The sequence below is a fragment of the Artemia franciscana genome, chromosome 15, assembly GCF_032884065.1.
Source record: "Artemia franciscana chromosome 15, ASM3288406v1, whole genome shotgun sequence".
Classification (NCBI taxonomy): domain Eukaryota; kingdom Metazoa; phylum Arthropoda; class Branchiopoda; order Anostraca; family Artemiidae; genus Artemia; species Artemia franciscana.
In genome coordinates, this window is record NC_088877.1 from 22,205,210 (window position 1) to 22,217,755 (window position 12,546).

General features: G+C 35.3%; 1 protein-coding gene across 3 annotated transcripts in view; it reads left to right on the plus strand.

The window, feature by feature from the left end:
* Nucleotides 1–12,546, plus strand: part of LOC136036192 (dachshund homolog 1-like) — a 120,527-nt gene that overhangs the window by 45,581 nt on the left and 62,400 nt on the right. For all 3 annotated transcript variants that reach the window (XM_065718267.1, XM_065718269.1, XM_065718268.1), the window contains exon 4: nucleotides 596–652. In XM_065718267.1, the coding sequence (XP_065574339.1) occupies nucleotides 596–652 (57 nt within the window). The remainder of the gene's footprint in view (nucleotides 1–595; nucleotides 653–12,546) is intronic.

Sequence of the window (12,546 nt, forward strand, 5' to 3'; positions counted from 1 at the left end):
TGGGGGACAACGAAACTTGGGCTTTCCTATCAGCATTTTCGCCCATCCACAACCCCGTAATTTTTGCAACTCCCGACATCTACCAGGGGGGCAATTATCCCTTTGTCCTCCTGGATCCACCTCTGGTTAGAGCTCCCCTCGTATTGCAGGTACAATAGTTTGAGAAGTAAGATTTTACGTATTGAAGGATTGTGTTAAAAGTTAAATTGTATTTAAAGGTAAATTGTATAAGGACTGGGATCTTGATGGGGATGGCAGCCTCCTTTACTCATAAGAAAATTCTGTTTTAGGCTGAAAAGCGAATACACCTAAATTAGTCCTTCATCTAGAAATGTTGTTAAAAAAAAGTTAAACTTACGTTGGAAGTGCAAGATTGAGGGAACGGTAGCCCCAATAAATGTGAATATGAAAATCAAAGCCAACAGAAATTAAACAAAAGAGTTTTTTTTCTTAATTAAAAGAAAAGAGATTCATTTAATCTTAAAACGAAGTAGGAATTATCTTGTGTATCAATCCTGAAACAACCCCAACTCGTCCCCATTACGCTGGCTTTGCGAATAAGCCTGAGAGTGAATTGATGATATTTTATTTTCAGGACAGGATTCTGGGAAAACTGTAGAGCCGCTTACGAAGATGCTGTTAAACACTTTAGGTAATTTAGAATGTTTACGAATTCTTTTTTCCCATTTTCTTTATAAGAAGCACTTGTTGGTTTTAGATCAACTAGAAGTCGTCTTCAGAGGTCTTAAAAAACAATAATAATGACGAAGACCACACTGCCTTTCCATAATACAACAACCAAAGAGAGAATAATGAGGACTTTTTTCCCAAGACAGTGAACCAACAAAACCTATTTGAATATTTCGGCCCTATATCAAAGGGCCGTCTTCAGCAAAGAAAATAAAAAACAATAAAACACTTACAATAAAAGTTCTCAGTTAAGTTCTCTATTTAAAAAAAAAATGATTTTTAACTGAGAACTTTTATTGTAAGTGTTTTATTGTTTTTTATTCTCTTTGCTGAAGACGGGCCTTAGATATAGGGCCGAAATATTCAAATAGGTTTTGTTGGTTCACTGTCTTGGGAAAAAAGTCCTCATTATTCTCTCTTTTGTTGTTGTAAAACAATAATAATAAATATAAATGACTACAATGCGAGTTTTAGTTAGGAAGATTTAGTATTATGTACATGCAATGAAGTATCCAAAACATTTTTCAGGAGAGTATGAAGAGATTTGAAATTATTTCTTTTTCCCGACACTTGTCATAGTTTTCCTTGTTTTGCAAAATAATGTTCTACAATGTTAGTTGCTGGAGCCGAATAAAAGGCAACATTTTACCAATCATATCAAACGAAAAAATAATTTGAATATAGCAAGACCTTTTGAAATTCCTCTGATGAATTGACTTTCCTTCTTCCCTTGTTAGAAACCATGAACACGTTCTAAATTGTAAAATTGGAGAGACCACAAAACGATTTAGAAACAAATCAAATGATTGGATATTTGCATGAATTTACAGAACCAACGGAAGGAAAATCGTTGATGAGATATGGAAAGTAAATCTTATGGCTTTCAAAAGTGATAAGAAGCAAAAGGAAATGGGTTTCCAACTCTTTCAGCTTTTAAAATGACTTCAGTGATTTTTCCTTGTTTTTTCATTTGAATAAAAAAAGCAAACCTTAAGCAAACAAATCCTGCATAAACCTAATTTTTTTTTACATGATTCGCTGAGTATAAACTCGTTCTTTCTTGAAGATATAGTCAATATCTATATTTTACAGAAAACCTTGGCGTATATAGCCGCGGTTAAAAGGTTGTAACCTCATTGCTTATTCAAGTTACCGTGATAAAAGTGGGTTTGTATAACTGCGTAGGCCCATAACCGCATCACTGCATAAACGATCTAATAGAACCGTTCATTTTATATAGTCTGTATGTATGTTTAACCTATGAAACTGGGAGACTGTGTAAATAACTTTTTATGCTTTTGAACGTATTATTGTCTATCTTGGAGTTCTAACTTGGTAGAACTTCGGCCCTAGTAAGTCAGAAATATTGTTTTCCAGCTTGAAATGGCAGAAATCACCATTTTGCTGTAGTGCAAACATTCTGGTTGCTTAACAAGTTATTATAAAATTCGTTTTTCCTTATAGGAATTCCCTCTTGACATTTTGCTGCAGCCAGTACGATACCCCTTGGAAAAAAGCCAAAAAAAGTTATATCCGTGTTGATGAAACAAGTTTTGTCAGTTGAAAGTAACGAGCAGCATTAAAACTTAAAAAGAGCAGAAATCATTTTGTATATGAGGGGCGCTTCCCTCTCCTCAATCCCTCGCTCTTTGCGCTAAAGTTTTTAGTACTTCAAAGAGAGCTTTTTATTCCAATTAAACAACCTTTGTGTTTCAGGAGTCGTTTTTTAAGGACTGGGCCAAAAAGTAAACTTAATGTTGCTCCTAACTTTCAGTAAAAAAAACTCGTTTTTTTAATTTAATTTCTAATCGTTTTTCAAGTAATGCCAGGACATTCCTGCATGGCAAATTCTTCCCGCGTGAAATCACCCCCAGAAAATTTCCTGCAGACGATTTCGCCTGGAAAATTCTCCTTAGTCTACTTTTATTTGAAGACTAGTTTTGTTGTTTTTATCTAGTTTTGATCGTTTTTCATATCCTGCCAGAAATCCCCCTCCATGGAAGATTTTTTCTTCAAATCCCCCCTTCTCTATAGAAAGTTTGTCTCGCAGAAATTCCCCGATGGAGCATTACTACCGCGGACAAGTTGCTCTCCATTCTTTTTGGTCACTTGAAAATGGCAGTAGAATTTTTTGTTTTTCGTTTGGTTCATTTCTCTCCTGGTCTTCTAGGACCAGTGGTTTGATACATTCGCCCCTAGGAAGAAAGAAAAAAAAGGAATAGAAAAAAATAAAAATAAAATAAACACGCATTTTCGATCTTTCTTCTGGCAAAAAAAAAAAAAAAACAAAATTCCACAGTTTTGCAGATAGTTGCTTGAAACTTCTACAGTAGGGTTTTCCAATACACTGAGTCAGATGTTGCAATTTTTATTGAGGTTACTTTACTTTTGGGAATGTTTTTTCCTTTTTCGATAATCACTTTTCATGGTCTACGCTTGGAGAATTTGCCAGAACATACAAAGTTTTTTTTTTATTTGTCCTACTTTCTCTACCGACTCAGTTTTACGTGTGGAGACGCTGAGTCAATACCCAGGATAGATTTTCACCGGGATAGAATTGTCTAGAGGATCTTTTCGTAAGGGGGAATTTACCGTGAAGGTAGAGCCGGATTTCCCGGTGATGTTTAAAAGAACAATAAGAAATTAAATAAAAACTAATTTTTTCAACTGAAAGTAAGGAGCTACATCATAACTTAAAACGAACAGAAATTATTGCATATATGAGGGGGCTTCCCCCTCCTCAATACGTTGCTCTTTACGCTAAAATTTGAATTGTGTCCCAATTCTTCAAGAATGACTTCTGAAACACAAGGGTTGCTTAATAAGAACAATAAGAAGTTTTTTTTAAGTTCTAAAAAACTTCAGCGTGAAGAGCAAAGAATTGAGGAGGGCACACCCCGCATCGTATTCGTAATAATTTCGTTTAAGTCTTAATGTTAGTCCTTACTTTCAGTAAAAAAAAAGTTTTTTACTTAATTAGGATAAGAATTTGGTCTTTCTTTTGGTCTATCTATTGTTAATAAAACCCCGTCTTTTAGAGTTTCGGTTAGTACTGGGTCGAACCACTTTTTATTTATAGTTCGTTACCACGAATTGTTTGAAAAATTTGGAACTCATATTTTTGGATACTGAGGTTTTTTTTTAAGTTGAAATTAAAAAATAAAAGTAATTACAATGTATTACTATTATTTTTTTTTTTTTTTAGACCAGGACACTTCGTATCGTAGGAATTTTCGTAATAACTTTGAAAAAGGCTCATTCCATTGGAAATTGAAAGGGATAGTACCATTTTTAATAGTCGAAAGTGATTGGAGGGCAACTAACCCCTTCTCACGCCCACCAATTCCCCAAACACATCCAATCAAAATTTTGAGAAAGCCATTATGTTCAGAGTAGTTAAAAGGTCCGAGAATCTGTGAGGATGACAACCCCCCAGCCGTCACGGCAAAGGTTGTAAGTTATGCCCTGGGGGCATATAAGGTTTTTATAGAAAGCACTGTCGTAGAAACTTCAAAAGCGGCTCATTCGATTGGAAATTGAGAGGGCTAGTACCCTTTCTAATAGTCGAAAGTGATCGGAAGGCAAATGCCCCCCCCCATGCTTGTCATTTCCCCAGACTCTTCCGATCAAAATTTTGATACAGTCATTCATTTTGTTCAACGTAGTTGAAAGGTCTGGAAATCATGTCTTTGAGGATGACAACCCCCCTCTACAGCCCTCAGGGCAAAGGATGAAATTTATGCCCTAGGGACATACAAGGTTTTTTATAGAAAGCGTTCTCGTAGAAACTTCAAAAAGGGCTCAATCGATTGGAAATTAAGAGGACTAGCGCCCTTTTCAATAGTCGAAAGTGACGGGAGGGCGAATACCCCCCACCCCCACCTCCCGCGCCCATAAATTTCCCAAACAGTTCTGAAAATTTGAGATAGTCGTTTTGTTCAACGTAGTTGAAAGATCCGTAAATTATGTCTTTGAGGATGACAACCCCCCACAACCCCCAGGGAAAGGGTTGGAAGTTATGCCCAGGGGACATAGTAGGTTTTTAATAGAAAGTCTGGCCATATAAACTTTGTAGGGGGCTCATTGGACTGGTAATCAGAAGCTCTAGTGCTCTTTTTAAGAATCAAAGTGATCGGGGGGCAGCTAAGCCCCCTCCCCCATACACACTTCGTATTGTCCTGAAATGCATCTAGTACAAGTTTTGAGATAATTATTTTATTTAAAATAGTCCAAATATCGTATAACAAGGCTTTTGGGGTTGAAACAAACCCCCAGAGCCTGGGGGCAAGGGTTGTAAGTTGTGCCCCGGGGGCATTTAAGGTTTCTTATGGAAGGATTGGTTGTATAAACTTTAGAGGAGGCTCACTTGGTTGAAAACTGAAAGTCCTAGCTCCCTTTTAAGAGTCAAAGTAATGGAGGGCAGGTATCCCCCCCCCGACTACCTCTCTTTTCACCAAACGAATCTGATTGAAATTTTGAGATATCGATAATGCTCAAAATAGCCCAAAGAACATATCAAATTCCTCCAGGGTTGACATAACCCCCCATTACCCCGGGGATAGGGCTGTGTTATGCCCTTGGGGGATGATATTTCCCCAAAGAAATCCAATCAAAATTTGGATGTAACAATTTTGTTTATTGTAGTTGAAGGGTTTGGAAGTTATGTCTTTGAGGAAGACATCCTGCCCCCACAGGTAACAGGGCAAGGGTTTTAAATTATGCCCTGGGCGCATATAAGGTTGTTTTTTTTTGTTTTTGTTTTTTATAGAAACGATGATCGTATATACTTCGGAGGGAACTCATTGGATTGCTAATCAGAATTTCTAGTGCACTTTTTAAGAGCCAAAGTGATCAGAGCGCTGCTACCCTCCCCCTCACTCAACACACACATGTCGTGTTTTTTCGAGGTGCATCCAATAGAAATTTTGAGACAGTAGTTTTATTCAAAATTGTCCAATGATAACATAACAAGGCTTTGGGGGTTGATACAAACCACCAGAACTTGAGGGCGAGGATTGTAAGTTATACCCCTGGGGCAATATGGTTCTTATGGAAGGGATGGTTGCATAAACTTTAGAGGTGGCTCATTTGGTTGAAATTTGGAAGTTTTAGTTCCCTTTTAAGAGTCAAAAGTGATGGAGGTCAACTAACCCCCCAACTACCCCTGTTTTCACCAAACGCATCTGACTGAAATTGTACGATTCCAGTTTTGTTTAAAATAGCCCAAAGAACATATAACAATGCCTTTAGGGTTGACACAACCCCAGCTTCCTGGGACAAGGGCTTTTAGTTATGCCCTGGGGGCATATAAGGTTTTTATTAAATGGGTGTCGTATTGAATTAAGATGGTTTTCATTTGATTTTAAATTGCAAGTTATGGTACCCTTTTTAAGAGTCGAAGTTATTTGAGAGAAAGCAACCCTCCTCCCCGCCCATCATTTCCCAAAACAAACATCCAAACAAAGTTTTGAGACGTCAATTTATTTCAGCATTGTTGAAAGATTCAGTAATTATGCGTTTGGGGATATCACCCCCCCCCCCCCGAGGTCTCAGGGCAAGAGCTGTAAGTTATGCAATTTGTTCATTCTTTACATATAGTGCATGTGGTTGAGAAAAGGTATGTATGTTTGATGTATATATGAGTTGTCAAAAGGGTGTAAATCAGGAGTGACTGAGAATATTAATTTAGAATTTTCAGAAAATGATAAGGGAGATAATCAATTGACCAAAAAGGCAACATTTGCACGCTACTGCAACAACAACTACTACTGTTTCTACTGCTTCCACAAGTACTGTTACTACTACCACTACTATCACTAAAATTACTACTTCAGTAGCGAATACTACTAAGGCGAGGATATTGAAGATATTAAAAAAAAATATCTGAGGAAAGATTGAGGGGAAAGTTGAACGAAGTTAAAACATACTATGTGTATACAGTTTGCTAATACGGGAGTATCAGCAATATTTTTGGAACGGCTTACTATATCAAGAGGAAACCTCAGGGGCAGCATGGGTGAGATGTTCAGTTGACCAAATGGCAAAATGTACCTGATACTACTGCTATGAAAACTTCTTGTACTACTGTTACTGCTAAAAATAATACACTAATATAATAAAACTGCTTCTACTACTACCAGTATTGCTATGATACTAGTACAATTTAGATTACACATATGGAGGTGAAAATGCTACAGAATATTGAGAGGAAACTAGAACTAAATCAAAACACATTATCCGCATGCAGATTGTCAAAAATATCTCAAGAATGGATTTGGGTATTAAAATGAAACTTTCGGAGAATACTTAAAGATCAATTGACAAAAAGGTACTATAAGCATGTCACTGCTAGCATTGATACCACTGCTACTTTTACTAATACTACTACTGCTACTAAACTACACCAACTACTTCTACAACTACACCAGCTTGTAAGACTTAGAGTACTAAGGTGAAAAGGGCGTCAAAGGGTGTCAAAAACGCACATCAATAATATTTTTGGAACGGCTTAACGTGTCAAGGTAAAACTTCGGGGGCATTATGAAAGTGGTGTTCAACTGAGGCAAAAGGCAATATGCACATGCTACTACCGCTATTAATGCTGCTACTACTACTACTAATACAACACTAACACTGCAATTACGTCCACTACCACTGAAACTACTGTGATAATAGTACTACTAAGGCTATGAAAGTAAAGTTTGAGGGAATATTGATGGCAAATTTAAACTAACAAAGAAACTACGTGCATTTAGATTGTCAAAATAGTATATCTCAAGAATTGATTTGTCTATTAAGTTTGAACTCTCAAAGAATACTTAAAGAGGTAGATCAACTAACCAAAAGGCAATATGTTCACACTACTACTAATACTACTACTACTGCAACATTTACTAGTTCCACTACTACTATTACTATTGCTCCAGCTACTTCTTCTATCGCAACTACTTGTAAGGTTAAGAGCATTAAGATGAAAGTTTCAAGAAGTATATGAATATACAGGTTATCAAAACAACAAGTCGACAATATCAAAGCAATGACTAATTATATTAAGTTGAATAGTTATAATATGGCTGTGACTACTATTACAACTATACCTAAGGGTATAAAGGTGAAACTTTCAGAAAATATTTCTGAAAGTTTCTGTTGTACGTATGACAACCTGACACCCGTATGCAGGTTTTCAAAAGGGCATATCAGCAATATCTTAGGAACAATTGAAACAATTTTGTTGAAACAATTAATTGAATTGTTTCATTAATTGAAACATTAATTAATTGTTCCCAATTGAAACAATTAGGAACAATTTTGAAATTGAAACTTACAATGTTTGTTGTGGGGGATATTGAACTAACCAAAAGACAATATTTGCATCATAACTCTACTTCTTCCACTCCTACAACTACTACTGCTGCTACTATTATTATTACTGCTACTACTACTACTGCTACTAAAGCTAAGACTAATACTATTAACTCTACTCCTACTGCTACTACTACAACTACTGGTGCTACTACTACTGCTTATAAACCTAAGGGTATTAAGGCGAAAACTTTGGGCAATCTTGTAACTGTACGGAAATAAATCGAAACAAACTATGCCCACATAGGTTGTTAAGAGGAATTATCAGTAATGCTGACCGATTGATGGCATTAAGTTAAGAATTTTATCGTGTGTTGAAGGGAATATAGAAAAAAAAGGTGCTATGTGCACGCTGCTACTAATGCTACTCCAGCTACTAAAACTGTTGCTACTACACATTTTAAAGGTATTAAGGTGAAGTTTTCAAGGAACATTTCGGTAGATGGTGAACTAAATCAAAATGAACTGTGATCATGTAGATTGTCAACAGGGTGACAAAGCACAATAACGACTTATATTATTATGTTATACCATTCAGGTACATTGTGACAGATTTTTAACTAGCTAGAAGACACTATATACATACTTTTTATGATGCTTCTATGATTACTGTATCTAATAACATTAAGGGCATTAAGTCGAAAAACTTTAGGGGGAGTTCCAATTAAACTAAAAAACTATAGCCTACGTATGCAAGTATTAAAAGGGGATATAAGCAATATCATAGGCAGCGCTGTTCCAATTTAAAATTTGAGTGTTTTCACTTTTATAACTTTAATAAATCAAATATTATTAAAATTTTAAGGAATAAACATCAGCATATATATATTAAACTGACAATACACATTCATTTTTTTTTCAGTCAAGTGCAAATTATGTTCTGGCCTTGGGAAGGCACAGAGGTCTTGAGCCCTATTCATGTTAATTTCTGCTCAGTTTGAGTTTGACTCATTTATTTATTGTAATTTCTGTTCGTTTTGGGTTTCATTTATTTACCAATACTAATTTGTGGTAGTTTTACGCTTTGTAGATTATTTGATTATATTTTTGCTCATTTTTGGTTTAATGGAGTTCTTTACTTTTCTTTGAGAAATTTATTTTGTGGAAAAAGTTTTTTTTAATTAATTGTCACCAAGACCACTCCTGTCCAAAGGGCTATTTTTCTAAATGTTTCCAAAAATTATTACAAATGTTCTTGTTCTATTGACTTTAATAGCTTTAGTAATACTTCTAAATAAATTTAAATAAATTTAAGCCTTACTTACCATTCATTACAAACTAAGAACTATTGGATTTAAATCCCATACACAAAGTAAATGCTATAACGCTTGTTCAATTCCCTCCTTTTTTAGAAAAAGACAAATTATATTGTAGAATTTACGGCTGCAATTTTTGTGGAGTAATCTTTGTGTGGAGTAGTTTTTTCTTATATTAAATTCTTACTTGGAATCTAAGTTTAAATTTTAAGTCCCTCTGTTTGAAATCTGTTTATAATTAATATACATAACTTTGCAATTATTAGTTGAGATTAATAAGTGACGGGAAGCATCGCTATGCGGTGAAATTTTCCTCGCTTTACGTGAGGATTTTGGCCGCAGTGAAGTTAACATCGACACAAAAACCAAGTTCACTTTTTGATGGTAAAAGAAAAACTTTAAACGGCATATTCTTTACCTCTTTGCATGTTCAAACTTTTGCCCAAAAAACATATTTATTTGCCCATCTGTCATAGAAATGTCGCATTGGTTTGGCCTGCATGCAAACAAAACCAAAAACTTAGATCACCTAATTAGAATATTCCGATCTCAGGAAATTTAAGTCCCTAGCCTAGATCACCAACGGTTAAAGAATGGAACTTAGGAATATTCTTTGCATGTCTACATGACCAAGTCCTCAATCTTTTGTGACGTTTGTTTTTTCAGTTGAGTGAACAATTATTACAAAACATCCAAAAAGTTTGATGGGCTTGAATCGGCCATTACAGTATGCAGATGAATTTATTTTCGAACGGGAATTGAATTGGGGGCTGAGTTTTAGAAAATCCTCTTTTATTTTGGCCTGAAAAACTAGATGCTCAATCAGTCGACCGTCATAACCAGTCCACTTCCTTGTCACACGGGCGAGATTGAAGGGAACCTTCCGCTGTTCACCCTTCACAGGGATATGTTTCGTCATCTTTTAGTTGTTTCATGGATATTAATTATATTAGTAGTTCAAACAGAAGCACAGAGTATGTAAACAAAAAGCGCGAACATTAACTATTATTATAGGGGCCAACCGTGGCATTTATAAAGTGCCTTTTGTGAGATGGCATAACTCCATTGGGAATTCTCCGATTTAATTTTATCTGAATTTAGTGTTTAATTTTATGAATTAAATGACAAAATTTTTGGGAACAAATTTAAGGATAGTTCACTATATCCTGGCTTCGGCTCACAGCTGAATATGCTCACTATTGAGAAACCCTGAATTTATTATTAGCATTATAACTATTGTCATTTCTATCATCATTTATTACTGTTACTGTTAGAGAATTATTGTTTACTCGTTTTTATGTTTGAGATTTCCCGGAAGAAATTAGAGTTTGTCTTGGGCAGGTGACAAGAAAGAAGAAACATTACATAGCCGTTGTTGAAAGAACTTCTCTCCCACGGTGCCCATTCTGACTCTATGATTAGGGGTGTCATAGAGATGTCATCTCTTGACAACATTTGTCAATGTTCTTTTCCTGAAAGTTTTTTTTTGTCCTAAAGGACTTCTAAATTATATATTTCTTTGTGAACAACAACTCTTTTGGCATCTATATTTATTTGCATTGTTATGTCTGTATTTTCAATGAAAATATGTTGCCGTTCCAAATTTTTTTTTGTCTTTCTTTTCTATATTTTGGCTTTCCATGTTTTTCTATATTTACAATTTTTTTGTATAGGTGAAACATCTTGTTTCCTTTATGTTTACTGCAAAGTTGTGACACATTACTGTGGAAAAGAAATTCAGAAAGATAGTTAAAACATACCTGTAACTTTTGCTGATTAAATTCACTAAATGAAATGATCCAATAAAATAAATTGCTGATCGTACAATTGCATCATCATAAAAGCATCATCATTTCAAATTTGTAGAAAATTTGAAACTTTCCCAACATAACCTTGCATAAGGGGGGGGGGGGTGTGACTAGTCTAGCTGTCTCCACCTAAAAGCACCGATTGAAATATAGAAAATAAAAATTACGTGATTTAAAGATAAGTTGCCATCGTGTAATACAGCCGGTTTGCATACGTGTCTAGATTAGTAGATTGTTCATAGTAGTAACCTAGCTACTTATGTAGGGTAAGGAATTGGGTGTTGTATACCTCCTTCTCCTGAAATTCTATAGCTGTTATTGGACGGCTGAAAATCTACTTCAATGTATTTCTCTTCTTTTTAATCTCAGTCTTGGTAAGAAACATAAGCTGCTATTCATTCAATTGTCTAGACTAGAGCTAGGCCACGTTGATGGCCTGAGGCTCAGATCAAAAGAAGTTCTCGTTTTACAGAGTCATTAACCACCCATTTTCCTAATAGCAATAATAGTCAGTAGTAAAAATACTTTTTTCTTGTACATTATGCCTTAACGACATCTGAAAGTTAACTTTATTGCTGCGCCAAGTTTATCAGGAGCCTGAACAGTCAGTCATAATTGATTGGACAATGCAAGATCTGAATATTAAAGTTGTCGTCTACTTGTCTAACATAAACAACCAAGGGTCTTAATGGCTTTTTCCTTTTTTTTTTGTTTCGTGCTTTAATTATCGTGAGAAATATTTCCCATTAGAGTCTTTGTTTATTTAAGTCTAAATGTTGGTTTTTACGTTGAGACACACGGTGGCTTCATATAGCCATTCGTTTGTTGTCCAGGCAACAATATCTTCCAAAATTTCCTAGAACTGAATTTATTTGTTTATTTTACTACATGGTCCCTATGCAAGCAGTAAATTGGGAGACTCAACCTTTAATCAAATGAATTCCACTGGTAAGAGACATTGTCTAGTCACCATGGAAAATAGTCAACAAATCTTAACTTCTGATTTTCTGACAATTACGCTTCTAGAAATAGACCTAATCTTTTGTTATTTCATCCCCTGTTATCAATTTGAAACTGAAGCTTTCCCCTGAACTACAAACTTCGGAGTAGCTCTAATTTTCCCACAAAAGAAATTCTAACTAAAAATAAATTAAACAAACAGAATTTTGATTGGTGAGGATGTGAATATATGGAATTATTACTCATTAAAAGCGCAACAACGAAGTTTTAATGAGAGTAAAATATGAAAGTTCTGATTTAAACAAAGTTCTTAGAGCCTAATCATCCCTTCTACCGGTCCCCTTTTCTGAAGGGTCGTTTGGCTGCAGAGTCTTTTGAGAAAACAACTGAAAAACTTGGACATGTTTGAAAACCAGTACAGCGTTAGGTTCAACATTTTGTCAGCCAAAATAAGGAAAACACAGCTACTT